Source organism: Cavia porcellus, unplaced genomic scaffold (assembly GCF_034190915.1).
Source record: "Cavia porcellus strain 051 isolate PalLab524CR breed Dunkin Hartley unplaced genomic scaffold, mCavPor4.1 scaffold_7, whole genome shotgun sequence".
In the NCBI taxonomy this organism is placed as follows: Eukaryota; Metazoa; Chordata; class Mammalia; order Rodentia; family Caviidae; genus Cavia; species Cavia porcellus.
Genome location: NW_026947490.1, coordinates 20,362,909 through 20,380,620, shown reverse-complemented (window position 1 = coordinate 20,380,620; position 17,712 = coordinate 20,362,909). Strand labels below are relative to the sequence as shown.

The 17,712-nt window shown below is 48.7% G+C and overlaps 1 protein-coding gene across 2 annotated transcripts; it reads right to left on the bottom strand.

Moving 5' to 3' along the window:
* Positions 1 to 2,458: 2,458 nt before the first annotated feature.
* LOC100729689 (cytochrome P450 2S1) lies at positions 2,459 to 16,708 on the bottom strand. 2 transcript variants are annotated; one of them, XM_003462023.5, is made up of 9 exons: positions 16,160 to 16,694; positions 14,807 to 14,972; positions 12,831 to 12,980; positions 11,838 to 11,998; positions 11,573 to 11,752; positions 8,240 to 8,381; positions 6,850 to 7,037; positions 3,928 to 4,069; positions 2,459 to 3,775 (listed from the first exon to the last, which is right to left on the bottom strand). In XM_003462023.5, exons 1-9 carry the CDS (start codon positions 16,331 to 16,333, stop codon positions 3,567 to 3,569), a joined length of 1,512 nt encoding a protein of 503 aa, XP_003462071.1. In that variant the 5' UTR covers positions 16,334 to 16,694; the 3' UTR covers positions 2,459 to 3,566. The 2 variants fall into 2 exon arrangements, with proteins under 2 accessions (XP_003462071.1, XP_063108870.1); XM_063252800.1 differs by lacking the exons at positions 2,459 to 3,775; positions 3,928 to 4,069 and adding an exon at positions 4,136 to 5,457 and having other exon boundaries at positions 16,160 to 16,708.
* Positions 16,709 to 17,712: the final 1,004 nt, after the last annotated feature.

Here is a 17,712-nt window from a genome sequence, read left to right as displayed (position 1 = left end):
CCTTGAAAAAAAATATTCTTTTGAGACAGGGTTGCACTGTGTAGTCTAGACTGGCCTCAATCTCATGGCAATTCTCTTGCCTCCCGATTGTGGGATTAGAGATATGTGTCACCTAGAGGTATATTTTTAAAAAATGAAACCAGATGTGTTGGTGTACCCCTGTAATCCCAGCACTAAGGGAAGCTGAAGAAGGAGGATTACAAATTTTGAATCTTGCCTGGGGAAACTTAGTAAGGCCCTGCCTCAAAACAAAAAGTAAAAAGAGCTTGGGCTGTAGTTGCATCTTGACTGACACCCCAGAGATGCCATCAGCCACATCTAGATCACGAACAATTGTTCAGGGCCAATGATGCGGCTTAATAAACAAATGGCATACAAAAGTATGGGAACAGTTACAGATTTTAACAGTTTAAGAGACACCTCAAGTGACATTTGGATTCTGATTTGAATAAACTAGCTATAAAATATGAGATCATCAGGGAAACATGTACACTGATAGAATTGTTCACTGTGATAGTAAATCAGTAATGAATATTGTGGAAGCTGGGTGTATTAGAGCATGCCTATAATCCCAATACGCTGGGAAGCTGAAGCAGGAAGATTGAAATTTAGTGAGATCTTGTCTCAAAAAAAAAAAAAAATTAAACAAGGCATGGGATGTAGCTTGATGTGAAGGCCTTGGGTTCAACTTCCCAGTACTGAAAAAACAACGCAAAATAAAGACAAAAAAAGGGTACACTTCACAGGGGGAAGAATTGAGTGAGTTTTCATTGGGAATGATGAAAAATTTGGGGGGTAGATAGTGGTGACATGGTTATAGAACATCACAAATGTTATTTAATGCCACAAAATTATACACTTATGACAGTGCGTTTTAATGATGCTATGTGTATTTTACCACAGACACAAACACTTCTGAAGGCCATACTAACTACCTTTTTGTACTTTGGGGGTCTGATAATCCCTCTCCATTGTTGAAGGAATGTGAGTGACTTCATGTTTTTTACTTTCTACTAAAATCTTCCTGATGTCATTTTTTGTTTTCCTTGTGGTGCTGGCAGTGGAACCCCGAGCCTCACCCAGGACAGGCAAATGCTCTGCCACTGAGTTCCACCCCCAGCCCTCTGGTCAGTTTTTATACCAAACGCAGTGCAAGGTCCGTTTTTCTTTAAATAAGCTATTGTGTTTTTTTTTTTTTTTTTTTTTAATTTCTGTCTGCTTCGCAATTTCCCTGAATGTGACTTTTGAATCCAAAGGGAAGCCAAGTCATCGCCTCGAATTTTTCACAGGAAAAACCTTCAGCCTCATTCCTATTCACATCATTTGAAATATAAAAAATAGCAATATGAAGTCCAGGAACTTAGCATGTATTAGTTTGTATTAGGTTTCAGAATTTTTCATATTCCTTATGTTTTTGTAGTGGTGGGGATCAAATCCAGGGACTCACATGTGCTAGGCAAGTGTCCTACACCAATCTACCCCTCCTGCCCCTACATTTCTTACTTTTCTATTACAGGTTTAAGATGGTAAATCCTCCACAAGGCGTAGTCAGGTAGCAAGTGGCAGTTAGGATTTAATTCCAGTCTCAGCTTCTTAATTTTTTATTTTTATTTTTTTGAGACGGGATTACAGGTAGCTCTTAAGAGCCTAACCTAGGAGATAGGAGGATCACCCTGAATTCAAGCCATGGCTAGGCCACAAAACCAGTTCAAAACCAGCCACAGGGAAGGAAAAAAAAAGGCTGGGGATGTAGCTTGTTCAAAGCCAGTTGAAAGCCATCTTAAAATACAGAGTGAGACCCTGCCTTGACAAAACACCAAACCAAATCAGAAATAAATAGCTTAGCTGGGACGTGCCTGTAATCTTAGCACTCTGGAAGGCTGAGGCAGGAGGATAGCAAATTTGAGTCCAGCCTAGGTAACCCAGTGACTTAAAATCAAAAATGTATATAAGGGCTGGGGTTATAGCTCAGTGCAAAGGCCCTGGGCTTAATCCTCAGTAGAAGAAAGGAAGGAAGGAAGGAAGGAAGAAAGAGAAAGAAAGAAAAGAAAGAAAGAAAGAAAGAAAGAAAGAAAAGAAAGAAAGAAAGAGAGAAAGAAAGAAAACAAAAAGCCTTTGCTTATGAAAGGCAGGCAGGAGGGAAGGGGTGTTGGAAGAGCCCAGAGAGGGGTCTATGTGCATGGATTGGTGACTGTAAGTATCTGCTTTCAGACTTGGAGAGTCCCCAGCCATTGAGTCTGTTCTGTTCCCTTTCCCTGGGCCTGGGCCCCCCAAGCAGGACAGCCCCAGCTCTGCCCCTCCCCAGCCCTCCAATTTCAGCTCCACATCTGGTACTGATGTCAACAGCCAGGGTGGGTGGTGACTGTGTTTTTCAGCTCCCGCCCAACCTCAGGGGAGGGGTGCACTCCCTCGTCCCCACCCCTTACTCACTGCGACAGACGACAGACATGGTCACATATGCACATGAGGCCATGCCCTGGGCCAGACCAGGGGCCAGAAACAAACTTTTATTGCAAAGTAAGAACCTTTATGTGATAAAGAGGTCAGATCAGGCCTCTTTCCTAATACTGGGTGTTGGGACCTGGCCCTTTCTTGGTCCTCTAGCTCTTCCAGTGATGGGGACTTTAATATAAACTAGGGACTTTGGGGCTCTATATCAACATGGTTACATAAGCAGGGATGGGGGTGTGCTTTCTCTGGTCTGGGGGACCTGTGTCCAAGGTTTGGGTACACAACTGCAGATCAGGAAGTCTTTTTTTTTTTTGGTACCAGGGATCAAACTCAGGATTTCGTGCTTGCCAGGTAGGCACTTGTGCTGCTACGCTAAACCCCCAGCACCAGGAAGTCTTGTATTTGGGAAAATCTGAGGAAAAACAATGCCTAGAAAGGGTGTCTCTGGAGACAAAAGAGTAGAGGTGGCTGGGGACCACGTCCCTGTAGAGTGGTGTGTCTCAGTGGGAAGCTATGAGGGGAAGCAGGACGGGGCCATGCATGGGCTGGTAGTGTGGATCAGTGGTTGGGGGCTGTGGCTGGCAGTGCTCATGGGCTTGGAGGGTGGTGAGGACACTCAAGGGGCGCGAGTTGGGGCTACAGACAGGGAGGGAGAACAGTATTTCTGACTGTGGCATGATCGAACCCAGTCATGCTGTTCTCTGTGGCAGGTGCCCAGAGAGTGGCACTGTCTGTTGGCTGAAGAGGGCGTGAGAGCTGTGACCACAGGTGGGCTTGTTTGTGCGGCTGCGAGGATGGTGGCTGGACTCCCCCATGTGGACTGAGGGTGCAGGCAGTTGTGTGGTGTATGGTTTGGTGGGATACATGGGCCTCTGCTTGTGGCTCCAGACATACTGCACTACATTGATGTCTCATACAGCAGCTGTGGTCCCCAAGACTGTATGCCTGTGTCACAGCAGCTGTGTGGGCCAACTGTCTGTGTGGCATCTCTAGAAAACAGCTGCAGATGTAGCCAGTTTGCCTTTGGTGTGGACCCGGGGCTCTGGACACACACCCTGTCCATGAATGGTGGGGATGTTGCCCTGGGCAGCTCCCACCTTCCCAAGCGCCCTCCTTCATCTGGTCTGCACGGTGGGGTGGAAGTCAGCAGGATGGACCTGCAGCTGGAAGGCTGGAGGGATGTTGAAGAGGCCACTGACAGCTGGCTGGAGGCTCAGGGTGTCTGGTGGGCACGGGCTGTCTAGGTAAAAGGCTTGCAGGATGGCGGTGAAGAGGAGGAAAAGTTCTGCTTGTGCCAGGCCCTCTCCAAGGCAGATGCGCTTACCTGGGAAGGAGACGGGGGACGGGGTTGAACCTGTCCCATGCACACCCTTGTCCTTGGGGTTGGGGATGGGAGTGGCAATTGGGAACCCAGGGTGCGGGGAGGGTGCCTCCAGCTGGCACCAATGTCCTTCTCAGCCAGGACCCCTTCCCCACCTAAGGAGTAGGGCAGGAATGCTTTGGGTTTCTTGAACCGTCCTTCCGCATCCAGGAAACGGCCTGGGTTGAACTTCTCTGGCTGCTCGAAGATTGTAGGGTCATGCAGGACGGAGCCAAGGAGAGGGAAGACCTCAGTGCCCTGAGGGAAATGATAAAACTATGGTTCTTACTAGGCCAGGCCACTTGGCCTAAGACAGCCAAGTATCAGCCTGGAGTGCTAGGGACACCAGTTTGCAAAACAATGACATCAGCATTAACTGGGTGTTGACTGTGAGCACATACACATACTACCTCTGTGTAACAGGTGCACAGTACATGTGTCTCACATGCACACATGCTTGCTTGTGTGCACATCTGCGTATCCTTTCTCTTCCTAGCTGTTTTTCCTGTGCTGGTGAATAAGCCCAGGACTTTCATGCTGAGCTACATTCCCAGCCTTTTTTCTTTTCTTTTTACTTTTTGAAACAAGATCTTGTCAAGTTACTGAGTTGCCCAGGTTGGTTTTAGACTTGCTATCATCCTGTCTCAGCCTCCCAGAGTGCTGGGATTATAGGCATTCATCACTGTCTCTGTCATTAAATCTTTTGGACAAGTCTATAAGGTAGGAACAAATATTATTCCAGTTTTACTTTTTTCATTTTTTGCAGTGCTGGGGATAGAACCCAGGGTTTCATGCATATTATGCAAATACTTTACTGCTCTACAACAGTCTTTTTATTTTATTTTGAGATAGGATCATGATAGATGCTTGATAAAGTTTTAATCTTCCTGCCTTAGCGTCCTGAGTAGCTAGAATTGTAAGGGTGTGCAACCACGCCCAGCATATTACCCCCATTTTAAAATGAGGAGGTTAAACTCATCTGGTGGTACACACTTGTACACACTCAGGAGGCTGAGATGAGAAGACTGTGGAGAGTTCAAGGCCAGCCTGACCTGCATAATGAGATCATGTCTTAAAAATTACAACAAAACAAAACAAGACATATGAAAGGATGAGGAAACCATGGCAAAGGTAACCGTTTGTAGAATGGTATTTTCACACTTGGTTTTGAAACTTTGGGAGTGTGTCATGATTCAGCTGTGCCCAACCTTAGCCACCTCTCTGTGGAATGTGTCAGAGTTCAGCTCTGCGCTGTGGCTGAAGCTGAGGGCGAGTGAGCTGGGCTGTCCAAAGTTCCCTGGCTCAGGTTCAGAGAGAGGAGCAGCTGCAGCCCAGATCAGAGCTCCCCATTTCCTGGGGTTGTGGCTGAGGCTGAAGCAGGTGAGAGATAGAGAGGAGGAAGGGGGATTTCTGAGCCAGGATGTCTGCCTAATGGGGTCCCAGTTGGAAGGTGAGGGGCTCCAGGAAAAGATACTGCCAGGTTAGTACATTTGAAATAAAAGAAAGGTAGAGAAGAGTAGTTAAGGCATAGGCTCCTGGTTCCCACTTGGCCTCTGTCCTTGTAGGCTTGGTCGACCTCAGAAAGTCTCCTAGCCTTCCCAGCTCCATTTCTGCTTCTGTGAAATGGGGTTGGTCCCTGGAGAAGGCTGCTTTGGGGATGAAATAAGAATACACACCGAAAGCATTTAGAATATTACTTTGGTACTGGGCTCGATGGTGCATGCCTCCCGTAATCCCAGCCTTGGGGGTAGGGGTGGGGGCTGAGGCAGGAGGATCACTGAGTTTGAGGCTAGCCTAGGGTACACAGTGAGTTCAAAGCTTGCTATGAACTATGTAGCAAAGAGACTATCTCACAAAGAGAAAGAAAGAAAGAAAGAAAGAAAGAAAATAAATAAATAAATTTGGGTCAGGTCCCCAAGTACTGATATCTTTTATTCTTTTGGTAGTACTGGGTGCAGAACCCAGACTGAGCTACACTGAGCTAAATCCCTACACCCTAAGCCTTCAATAACAACAACAACAACAACAAAAACCAACAATAATTAGTTTTGTTTTGGTACTGGGAATCAAACTCAAGACCTTGGCTTGCCAGGTCTTGAGGCAGGCACTTATGCTGCCGAGCCCTATTTAATTATTTTGAGACAGCGTTTCGCAGGCACTAAGTTGCACAGGCTGAGCTCAAATTTGTGATCTTCCTGCCTCAGCCTCCCAGAATGATGGGATTATAGGCATAGTTCACCACACCTGGCTTCTCAATATCATTATGGTGCCCCCTCCTCCTCAGCCACCAATAACTGAGTTTGGTTTTATGAGCATTATCTTATAGTTCTCTCATGATGCTACTTCTATTCCAAGTTTAGAAGAGGGGTATTTTGAGGTTCAGAGCATGAAGAAATTTGTCCAAGACTGCAGCCATAGTGGCTGAATTTTAACTGCTATGGTTTGATTCTACAGTGAAGCAAGGAGCAGCTGTGTTAATTTCAGGACCCGGGAAATATCGTCCCCTGGTGGTGATTCTAGGTCTTAGCTGCTTTTCAGTGAAGAGGCAGGGATTCCACAAGAAGAGGGGGAGAGAGGGAGGGAGAAGGGGAGAAAAAGGAGGAGGGAGAAGGGAAAGAGGAAGAGGTAAGGGAAAAGGGAAGAAGGAAGGGGAGAGGGAAGGAGAGAGGGAAGGGGAGAGGGAAGGAGAGAGGGAAGGGAAAGGGACAGACTCTGGGTGTTTGCAGTAAAGTCTAACAGACAGACGACAGATAGAAAGAAATTCAAATAAAAAACGTCCAGGCCTGTAATTTGGGCACTGGAAGGGTTGAAGCAGTAGCACTGCAAATTTGAGCACAACCTGGGCCATTTAGTGACTTAGTGAGATCCTCAAACAACGCAGGGCTGAGGATATACTCAGCACAGAGGTGGCCCTGGGCTCAATCCTCAGTACCCACCCCCCAAAATCAAGAAAAGCTTTGATACACCAATTATTTTAGCAAATAACTAAGGCTCCAAAGCAGAGGCCACTGCTGGGCTGTGCCCATCCACACACCCACCTTGGGCAGCGTGTACCCTCGGAAGCTAGTGGTCTTCGTGATGACATGGGGCATGCCCATGGGCACGAGCGCCAGCAGCCGCTGTGCCTCATGCAGAACTGCGTCTGTGAAAGGGAGGTGGGGCCGGTCCCGCAGGCTGGGTGCCTGGCCAGCTGGCAGCTCCCGCATCAGCTCCTCCCGTACCTGCTCTGCAAGCAAGAAGAGAGTAGGGTTGCGGGGCTCTGACCTTCCTCTTAGCAGCCCTGTTGTCTTGGGCAGTGGTGATTTAGGATGAGGCTGGCAGAGGGGAGAGCAACCTCCAAAGGCTCAGAGAGCCTGGGGCCGTCATATCTGTCCTCTTAATCCCACAGCAACCTGTGGAGTAGATATCTATCTGCAATTCCCAGATGAGGAAACTGAGGCCTGGTGAACTCTAAGTCACCTGCCCAAAATCACAGCTGATTCCAAGGACACCACTAGGCCAGTCCACCCCACTGGCCTGCCTGCATTTAACATAGCTGTGTGACCCAGAATTCATCAGAGCTCATTCCCAACCCTGCCTCTTATCACTCACCCTCCCTGTTCTGTGAGGACCTTAATTTGTTTGTTCTTTCATTTCTGAGCATTGAACCCAGAGACTGAACTACATGCCTATCTCTTTATTAATTTTTTTGAGACAAATTCTCGTTAAATGATACATTGCTCAAGCTGGGCTTGGGCTTGAATTTGAGAACCTCCTGACTTAGCTTCCCAGAGTGCTGGGATTACAGATGTGTACCACAAACCTGTCAGAGGACCCTAAATTTTAATCTGCAGCCCCTATCTGGCTGTCTTATAATTTCCTGCATCCCTTCTTGTGTCTAGACCCTACTCAAATTATTCCCCAGTGGCCCGAGCGTCTCCTTTGAAACCAGTTTTTTCCTTATCCCTCCTGCCCCACTTCAGGATGGACCGACTGTTCCCACTGTCCTCGCACATCTCATTCCCTTGTTACCCTCCAAGACCTGTCTGTTCTGCTCTTTTTCACCCTCACAGCTTGTCCAGCCCTGTCCTCTTCCTTTAGGTCCCTATGCTCCTCCCAGGGCTCCTGGCACCCTTTCTCACCCTTTACAATCCAGTTCTTTAGGACAACCTAAAGGATTTTAATAAAATCCTGATTTGACCCTGTATTCTCCCTGCTCAAAATCCTTCCGCGCTCCCTGTGGCTGAAAACAGCACACAATGTACTGTGTCAAAGGGACAAGGCCCTACAGCCACCTCCTGCCTTGTCACTGGCAGCCCCCAGCCTCTCACTGCCAGTTACTCATTCTCATTCCAGACACTGGCTCAGCCTGTCTGCTCTACCTGCTCTTCTGCCCTCCTCAGCCCTCACTTATGTCCCTGGAGCCTGGCTGGTGGGAAAGTTTCTTACTTTGCACCTCAGGATATTTCAGAAGGAGCAGGAGGGCATAGCGGACAGTGGCACCCGTTGTCATTGTCCCAGCAAACAGCAGATAAGTGACTGTCATCAGCAAGTTCTTCTCAGTGAATTCTGTGCTCAGGTTTTTTTCCTCCTGGAAGAAAGCAGGCAGAGGGGCTCAGAGAACACAGGCTGCGGGAAGTAGGGGCTTAGAGAAAACAGTGTTGGGGTGCAGAGTAGCAAGTTAAAACTTCAACAGGGAGTTTAAATAAATGTTTTGGAAAAGCTGGCAAGTGGGCTCTTGATATTAGTTTGCTCCAGTTGAAAAGCTTAAAAAAAGAATATGAAATAAAAGAAAAGAGAGAGAGAGAGAAAAAAAAAGTGAAAGTGAGGCAAGCCTGGTGGCACATGCTTATATTCCTAGCACTTAAAAGACCAGAGCAGAAAGATCTTGCGTTTGAGGATAACCTGAACTATACAGCAAGATCCTGTCTCAAAAGACCAAAAACCAAATAACAAAAACCCCAACAATTTAGAAGAGAATTAAATGTTGGTGCAGATGTGGAGAAATGCCAATGTTTGTGTACCAATGTACAGTTGGTACTGTTGTTGTGGAAAAAAAATGTGGCAGCTCCTCAAAAATTAAAGATACATGGTGCACGCCTGGAATCCCAGCTACTCAGGAAACCGAGGCAAGGAAATTGTAAGTTTGAGGTGAGCCTGGCAAGACCCTATCTCAAAAATAAACCAAGATTTGTAACTCACAAAAAGGGCTGGGGATGTAGCTTTAGTGGTAGGGTATCCTGGGGTCCATTCCTAGTACTTCAAAAGAAAAAAAATTTGAAAAATACAGTAATCATAAGGCCCAGCAACTTCACTATGTATATACCTAGAAGAATTAAAAATAGGAGCAAGGTGCAGTGGTGAACACCTGTAACCCCAACACTTAGGAATCTAAGGGAAGAGGATCAATGGGAGTTTGAGGCAGTGTGGGCTAGGCAGTGAGTTCAAGGCCAGCCTGAACTACGTGGTGATACCCTCTCTCCAAAATCCAAAAAAGAGCTGAAATTAAGGACTCAAAAATATTCGTATACATATATTCATAGCAGAATTATTCACAATGGCCACGAGACGGAAGCAACCTAAATAGCCACTAAAGGATGAATAGATACACCAAATATGGGGCGTTTCCCCCTCCATAAAACTCAACCAGAAAATAATCAGTCTTGAAAGCCAGACATCAAAAATGCCAGCTCCAGTCACCTTGCCTTACTGGCCATTACAGAGTAGCCACCAATAAGAGGAGAGTGAGGTACAATCTGCAGTGCTTAATTAACAATGGCCAGGTGTTATTTTCAGGGAAACAAGGTCCATACCCGGGAAAACTATTCAGGCTTAAAGGAAGGAAATCCTGCCACTTCCTACAACGTGGAGGAACCTTAAGGATGCTGCACTCAGTGAAATAAGCCAGTTACAAAAGGGCAATATTGTATGATTCCACTTATATGAAATACTTAGGGTGGTCAAATTCACAGATGAAAGTAGCAAAGTGACTGTCCACAGCTTCAAAAAGGTAGAAGCAGGCAGGAGTTAGTTAATGGCTATAGAGAGTCATTCTGCAAGATGCAAGGAGCTCTAAAGCATATGTGGGAACACATGCTTATCATCCAGAAGTTAGGGAAACTGAGGCAGGATGATTGCAAGTGGGCTCTTAATATTAGTTTGCTCTGGTAGAAAAGCTAAAAAAAGTATAAAAGGAAAAAAAGAGAAAAAAAATGGCCCTTCTTGGGCCATTTTTATTTTATTTTATGTTTTTAAAACAGGGTCTTGCTATGCTGTTCATGCCGGCCTTGAGCTCATTTTGTAGCCCAGGCTGGTCTTGAACTTACTATGATTCACCTGCTTCAACCTCCCAAGTGCTGGGATTATAGGCATGAGCCACACACCAGCTCTTTCCTGGGTAATTTAGCAAGACTCTATTTAAAAAAACTTTTTTTTTTAAAAAGGGCTGGAGGTGTAGCTCATGCTAAAGTAAAGTACCACTGAATACTATAAAAACAACAGCATCATCAACAACAAAGCGCTTTGGAGATTATATAATAATATGAATGAGCTTAATACTAATGAATGGTATACATTAAAATGGTTCCAATGGTAAACTTTATGCATATTTTATTACAATTAAAATTTTATTGAGTTGGAGCCAGGTACGGTAGTACATGCATATAATCTCAGCACTTGGGAGGCTAAGACGGGAGGATTTCAAGGTCAGCCTGGTATACATAATGAATTCAAGGCCAATCTGAACTACATAGAAAGATTCTGTCAAAAAATGATTAAGTGAATAAATCATAAATTAAAAATTTTGTTGGGTTGGGGGTGTAGCTCAGTGGTAGTATATGGCTTTATATGCATGAAGATCTGGGTTCCATCCCCAGTGTAATGAAAAAGAACTTTTAAAAATGGCACCCACCCTTCTCTGCATCCTCTGCCCTGTACCAGTTGGAGCTAGGGATTCAACCCAGTGTCTTCCTCCTGCTAAGTATGTGCCCTATCATAGAGCTACAACCTCAGCCTAAACACATTTGTGTTTTTTTTTTTTTTAATGAAAGTATAGTGGACATGGTGGTATGTGCCTGTAATCCCAACACTCTGGGAGGCTGAGGCAGGACGATTACAAATTTGAGCCCAACCTGTGCCATTTAGAAACTGCAAAACCGTGTCTCAAAATGCAAAATAAAAAGGTTTGAGGATGTAGCTTGTTTCAAAAGCCTGGGTTCAACTGGGTTCAATCCCTGCTACCTACAGAGACAGAGACAGAGACAGAGACAGAGAGAAATGGGGCCACAGGGTTAAGAAAAATTCTCCCTTTTCTCTTATAATAAGAAATTGTTCTTATATAATTCATAAAGTAGATCTTATTAACATAATTTTAAATTGCAAGGCTTTTCAAATCACCTAATTGTAATTGACATCTAGTGCGGATGGGAAAATAGGCAGTGGACGGGGTAAGTGACCATGAGACTTACTGGTGGCAGGATCTTGGGCACAGGGCCCAATTACAGGGGTGAGGAAGGAGGAAAGAAAGAAGAGACGCAAAGGAGAGTGAGATGCCAGTCCTCCAGGGCTTTCTGAGTGGGCCTGGGAGAGGAGGTAAGAACAATACATGGAAAGAGATGGAGCGATGAATGGCAGGAGGACACACAGAGAAGACATGTGCCCACACATGCAGACAGAGAAAGAGACCCCACTGAGCTGCCCAGGTATACTTGGCCCCAGAGGGACCAGTGAGGACACCACCACCATCCCAGAGGGAGCCCTGCAGCCTCCCTCAACCTTCCCCACCTGTGCCATCTTCAGCAGGAAGGCATCCACAAGATCTCGCGCAGGTCCTGAGGTGTCCAGGTTGCCCTGGTGCTGCTGCACCTGCTGGGAAGTGAAGGTGGCCAGAGTGTCCAAGTAGCGGAGGAGTTGTGTGTTAGGACCTGGCAGTAGCTTCAGGATCCAGGAGAACATCTCGTAGATCTGCAGGAGAAAACATCACTGGTTTTCAAGGGATTTGGAAGGAACTTTTGAGGAAGGTGGCCAGAGAGGGGTCCCATCCATTTACCTGGCCGTATGTGGAACTGATCCCCAGCAAAGTACCGCCAGCTGCCTGGATCACAGCCTGAAACTCCTTATCCTCGTAGGAGAAGCGGAGGTCAAAGAGAAGTAAGCAGACAATGTTGGAGGTGGCCTGGGCCAACAGCAGGGAGGGATCAAATGGGTGTCCTGCAGGCCGGGGAAGGAGGGAGAAGGTTGTGGGGATGCAGAGGGAAGCCAGCATGAAGCAAACACAGGGACAGAGTGGACAGTGGACCTAACCAGAGAGAAAGGTGTCTGTCCATATCCACAGAGACATGGATGGATGGTTAGTAGACCGACAGGGAGAGACACATGGACGGAGTAACAGGGATACAGATAGAAACAGACAGGCAGGAAGAAAGATAGAGGCAGGCAGGGAGATGAGAGGGACAGATGAGATCAAACAGAAAAAAGGAGGGAAAGAAAAAAAGAAAGAATCCTGGCACTTGGAAGGCTGAGGCAGGAGGATCATTGCAAGTTCAAGACCAGTCTGGGCTACAAAGCGAGCTCAAGATCAGCCTGAACTGCATAGTGAGACCTTGTCTCAAACACACACACACACACACACACACACACACACACACACACACACACAAATAAGCTGAAAGAAACGGGCATGGTAGTACACAGCTGTAATTCTGGCACTCCCTGGGAAACTGTGGTAGGAGAATCACAAATGCAAGTGCAACGTGAGCAAATTAGTGACTTAGAGAGACCCTGTCTTGAAATAAAATATACAAAAAGTCTGAGGATGTATCTCAGGACCAAGGCCCTAATTCAATTTCTACTACTACAAAATAAAACAAAACAGGCTGAGAGATATGGATGACAGGACCAAGACAGAGACAGAGACAGAGCGTGGAGGGGAACAGAGCCCCCCCCCCCCAGCCCCAGGGCCCAAGGTTTTTGCCCTGCACTTTCCCTGGGCTGGGCTGGACCCCTCCCCCCAGGCACAGTGTGCTGGCCCCGCCCCGCTGACCTTCTGTCCTCTGCAACGCCTCCACCAGATGCTGGACTTCCGCCTGGATCAGCTCCTCGCCTTCTGGCTTCCCCATGCCCAGGTCCCGCAGAGCCTGCATGGTGAATTTCCTCAGCTGCCTCCACCGCTCCCCGTTGGCAAAGAAAACTCCTGCACAGAAAGCCAGGTTCAAGGAGGGACAGACCGGTCCTTCCCTCCTAATGAGGTGCCCTGGCACCGTGTCCTCAGTCCATACCTGCCTGGCCCAGGGAAGAGGACTTCCCAGGTGCTCAATAAGTACAGAATTGAATGTGTTCCTCTGTCCTTTGGCTTTGGATGAGAGAGGATGTTTTCCTGAGCATGAGATACTTCATGGCTCATGCTCAGTGATTAATCAGGATGGGTGAAGATTCATTCCTTTCTCCACCCATCTGCCATTTAATCCCTCTTTTCTTTTCATCTGCCTACCTCAGCATTTATGGAGCACAACTGCCTCATAGTTGGAAGTACAAACAGAGAAGAGGGTGAAAGTACAGCTTTCCTTCTTTATCTGAGACACCTGCTCCCGACAGACCTTTCCCTTTTCTGAACTCTTTATTTCCACCTGTTGAATAAAAGTCTGCAGTAGCCCTTGGACATTTCCCGCTGGGTCCCCATCTCAGTCCACTATCCATCTCCTGGCCCCTGGTCCTATTCCTATCTCCCCACCCCCGGGGAACTTGTACATACCCAACTGGTCCCCTTTCTGGGGTATCAGCATTCAGTTTTGTCCCCTAAATAACACGCAGAGGATCTTTCCAACTCTGCCTATTGCCCTATCCTGCTTAAAATCCACAGTTACATCTGGGTGTGGTAGCCCACTCCTACATCCCAGCTCCTAAGAGCTTGAGATAGGAGGATCGAAAGTGACTGCAATTTAGTGACTTAGTGGAGCCCTGTCTCAAATTAAAAAATAATGGAGGGTATAGTGATACAGTTCAGTGCAAAGGCCCTGGGTTCAATCTTCAGTATGACCTCATCCCTAACAAACGAACAAACAAAGGCTCCTAAGATAACCAAAACCCAAGCTCTGTGGTTTAACTCACAGGTCCTGGGTGACCAGGGGCCTGTTGACGTCTTGGCTTTATTGCTCAACTGCTACAACTGCAGCAGCTTCCTCTCACTTCCTCAAAGGTATCATGATCCTCCCCCCTTGCCTGTGTCCCTGCTGTCCTCGTGCCTGCATTACTCATGAGCCCCCATCCTTGATGAACTAACTCCACACAGCCTTCATGTCTCAGCTCAAACAGCCTCCCCTTCCGAGAAGCCTTCCCTGATCCCCTTCACCACCAGGATAGGCCCCCTATGTCCAGCTGTCATTGTAGAATTCTACTCCCTCCCTCTGCTGTGTTAACTACAAGGCTCCTAAATGTGTCTTCTCTTACCCTCTTGCTTTTGTACACACTGCTCTTTGTGCTGGAAATACCCTTGCCAGTCATCCCGAGTCTCCACTCAGACATCATCACTTTCAGGCAGATTTCCTAGATGTTTCGCACCAAACAAGCTGGTCAGGAGTGTCCATATAGTTGCAGGGACTTCCCCATGCCAGCCTGTATCTCCCTGTTCCGGTGGACTGCTCTGCACTGTCACTATCTGGTGCAGGTCTAGTTTCCCTGGAGCCTGGGTACCCCAGAGGAGCAGGATGGGCTGGCTTTGTCACTGGGCCGAGAAAGCCAAGAGCTGCTGCTTTTTGTGTCCACTGGAGGATATCTGCGCTTTTGAGATGCTTGCTTATAGGTTCCCCAAGCCTTGCTTCACCTGGATCAGTGATTGTTACCACTGATAAAGCCTGGCAATTAGCATGTGCACACAGGTCCCACCCTCATTCTGTCTTTACTACAGCCCTATGTGATAGGCCTAAGACTTAGCCAGGTTTATAGACAAGGAAGCAGGATCACTAAGCCACGTGTGAAAGTGCCAGCAGGAGACAATAGTTTCCGCCTCCTCTCATGACTTACCGTGACAGTTAAAAATCTGGTCCAGTGTAGCCAAGGTTCCTCGCCCACTGAATTCTTCAGCCTGATCTCCCAAGGCCTCGCGCACAGCCTCATGCCCAACCAGGACCACCACGCGCCGCCAGGGGCCCAGGTGCACTGTGAACACCGGTCCATACTTCTTACTCAGCTGTGGGCAGGGAGGGAGACCAGAAGCTGCTGTGGGGCTGGGAGCTGCCCCTGGCTCCGGATGAGCTTACTGATCTGGCTGCTTCCTCTTCTACCAGAACCCTGTCTCTTCCCCTTAAGCAGAAATAGACCCCATGACTGCTGCTGGACTTGACATCCTCCTTCCTCAGCCTGGCACAGTGCTGGGATCACAGAGGCCAGCCACACCTGGCCGTGGAATAAACCTCTCCGGAGGCTCAGTTCTTTTTGCACCAGGCTCCCCAAACTTGCTTTCCAGTTTCCATCCAAGATCTTCTGGCCAGGCCCTAACCGCTTGTCCCAGGACAATCCACAACCAACTTTGATCTCATTATTCATTATTCCCCTTCCTCCCAAATCCAGGTCCCTCCCCAATCACTGCTAAAACCCTCAAATTCTAGAGCAGATACTGCTGAGCACCTGTGTCCTCTCTCCCCAAGACAGCACCCATTCCTATGTCCTTAAGAAGTCTCTCAGAGGCTGGGGATTTAGCTCAGTGATGTAAGCACCTGCCTAGCAAGTGCAAGGTCATAAATTCGATCTGGGGAACAAAAAGTCTCTCAGAATCTTTTAAAATGGGGACCCACTTTACACCCCCGTGCTGATTGGGAGGATTCCTCATCCTTCCAGGAAAGCCCAGATTCCTTCCAGCTGTACTACACCCACCCTCTGACGGCCAGCCTGAGCTACCTACCCCTGTGAGAACCTGCAAACCTCCACCCTTTTCTCAGGCCCCACTGCCCCCAGCATCCCCACGCCTTTCTCCTGTGTCCCCTCCCTGTGGGTCAAGTCAAGCCCACTAAAATCCAGTGAATCATGCCCTTGACGGTTCCTGTTTCTCAGCCACTTTGCCAGCACTGAGGACCCCTCCGGATGCCACCCCTGACCCTCTAGACCCTGCTTCCTGCTCTCACCACTTCTCCAGGATGTTTCAATTTCTGCTTCTCTGGAGTCCCGGCCCCCCAGTCCGAGATCCTTTCTCCAGCGCCTCCCTTGCCTTCTCAGCCAGGACAATCTGCTCTTGGCCCCAGCCCTGGGCACTGTAGTCCTTCTACCTGGGGACCCTGCCCCACCTCCTTCCTAGGGTGTCCGAGGGGCCCTCTGCCCAGGCACTCGGGCTCCTCTCCAGGGCACCCCTGCCGCTGGCCGGGACGCCCCGCGACTCCTCACCCGCAGCAGCCCGGAGTACAGCGCCCCGGGTCGCAGCTGCAGGAGGTTCCCCAGCAGCGGTAGCACCGCGGGCCCCGGGGGCAGGTGGCCGGGGGCCCGGCTCGCGGGTAGCGCCAGGCTCAGCAGGAGTAGCAGCAGGACGAGCAGCAGCGCCCAGGTGCCAGTGGCCTCCATCTCCGCAGGTCGGCGCCTTCCGCCCGGGCTCACGCTCCCGGCGGGGGGCGGGTTAAGGGCGAGCGCCGGGCGCCTCCCTCCCGGGAGAAATCGGGCAGAGGGGCGGGGCAGTCCGATCCCCTGGCTTACAGGCGGGGTGCTCCGGCTCTGCCGTGCGGCGGCCTGGGGTCGGGACTCACGCACCAACGGGTCTGCAGGGCACCTGTGCTTTTCCCCGGGCTCGGGGCTGGGTTGGGGTGAGGGGCGGAGACAGCGCCTGGGGCCCCAGGTAGGGCGTCAGCAAACAGGATCGACCTGGGAGCGGGGACTTGCGCAGCCGGCAGCCGCCACACCTCGGCCGGGCGGTGACCCCGCACCCCGCCTCGCTTCGCTCCCTCCTCTGTTAACGGGGTGTGCGTGCGTGCGCGTGGGCATGTGCGGACTCTTTGAGGCAGTCTCCTCGCGCATCTTATCTCCGTGAACTAGGAGGAGGAACTTGGCCTTTAAGAACAAGGAATCTAAGTCCAGGGGTAAATTGGTAACCCTCCCTACGTCACGGGGCGCAGCGGCAGAGCTAGGGTTTGGACCTCGGCCAGTCTGATGAATACATTCTTCACTCAGTCATTTAGAGGCAGCTTGCGCATTGATTAGGTACCGGAGGAGTGAAGCCTGACTACTGCAGTTCACAGTTTGTCTTTCCTGAACCCGTTTAACAGTCTTGTGCAACGGTACTAGTTTGCAGGATTAGAAAGGTACATGTGTCCAGGTGTGGTGGTGCACACCTGTCATCCCAGCGCTCTGGGAGGCAACAGCTGGAGGACTCTAAATTCCAGTCCAGTTTATGCAATTTAAGAGTTAGAATCCGTTTCTAAATAAAACTTCAAAAGAGGCTGGGCATTTAGCTCAGTCCCCAGTACCACTCACACACCTGCCGTCACCTGCACACAATTTAAAACAGGGCCAGGTGCAGATGAAAGAAATTACTGAATGTTAGCTAATATTTCTACAACTGTTACTGAGGTCTAACTATAAACAAGACTTCTCTAGACCTATGGATGTGGTTATGAGCAATGGAGAGAAGAGCCCAGCTCTCTTTGAGCTCACAGCCACATGTAATTAGATAATTTCAGGAAGTATTAAGGCCTTCTGGGGGAATGGCCTTGTTGTGGAAGAAGGCAGCATGTCAGATCCACACAGGCAGGATTATTGTTGGTTTGGATCACTGCTGTATCCCTGGCATCTAGCGCCGTGTTTGACGCGCAGTAGGGTGCTTAGTTCGTATTTGACCCCTCAAAGAGTGTAAGTAGAAGATACAGTGAGGGAGGTCTGCAGGGGCTGTGTTTTATTACAAGAATTTACATTTTATTTTTAGTGCAAAGGCAACTCTTTGGAGGGAGTTT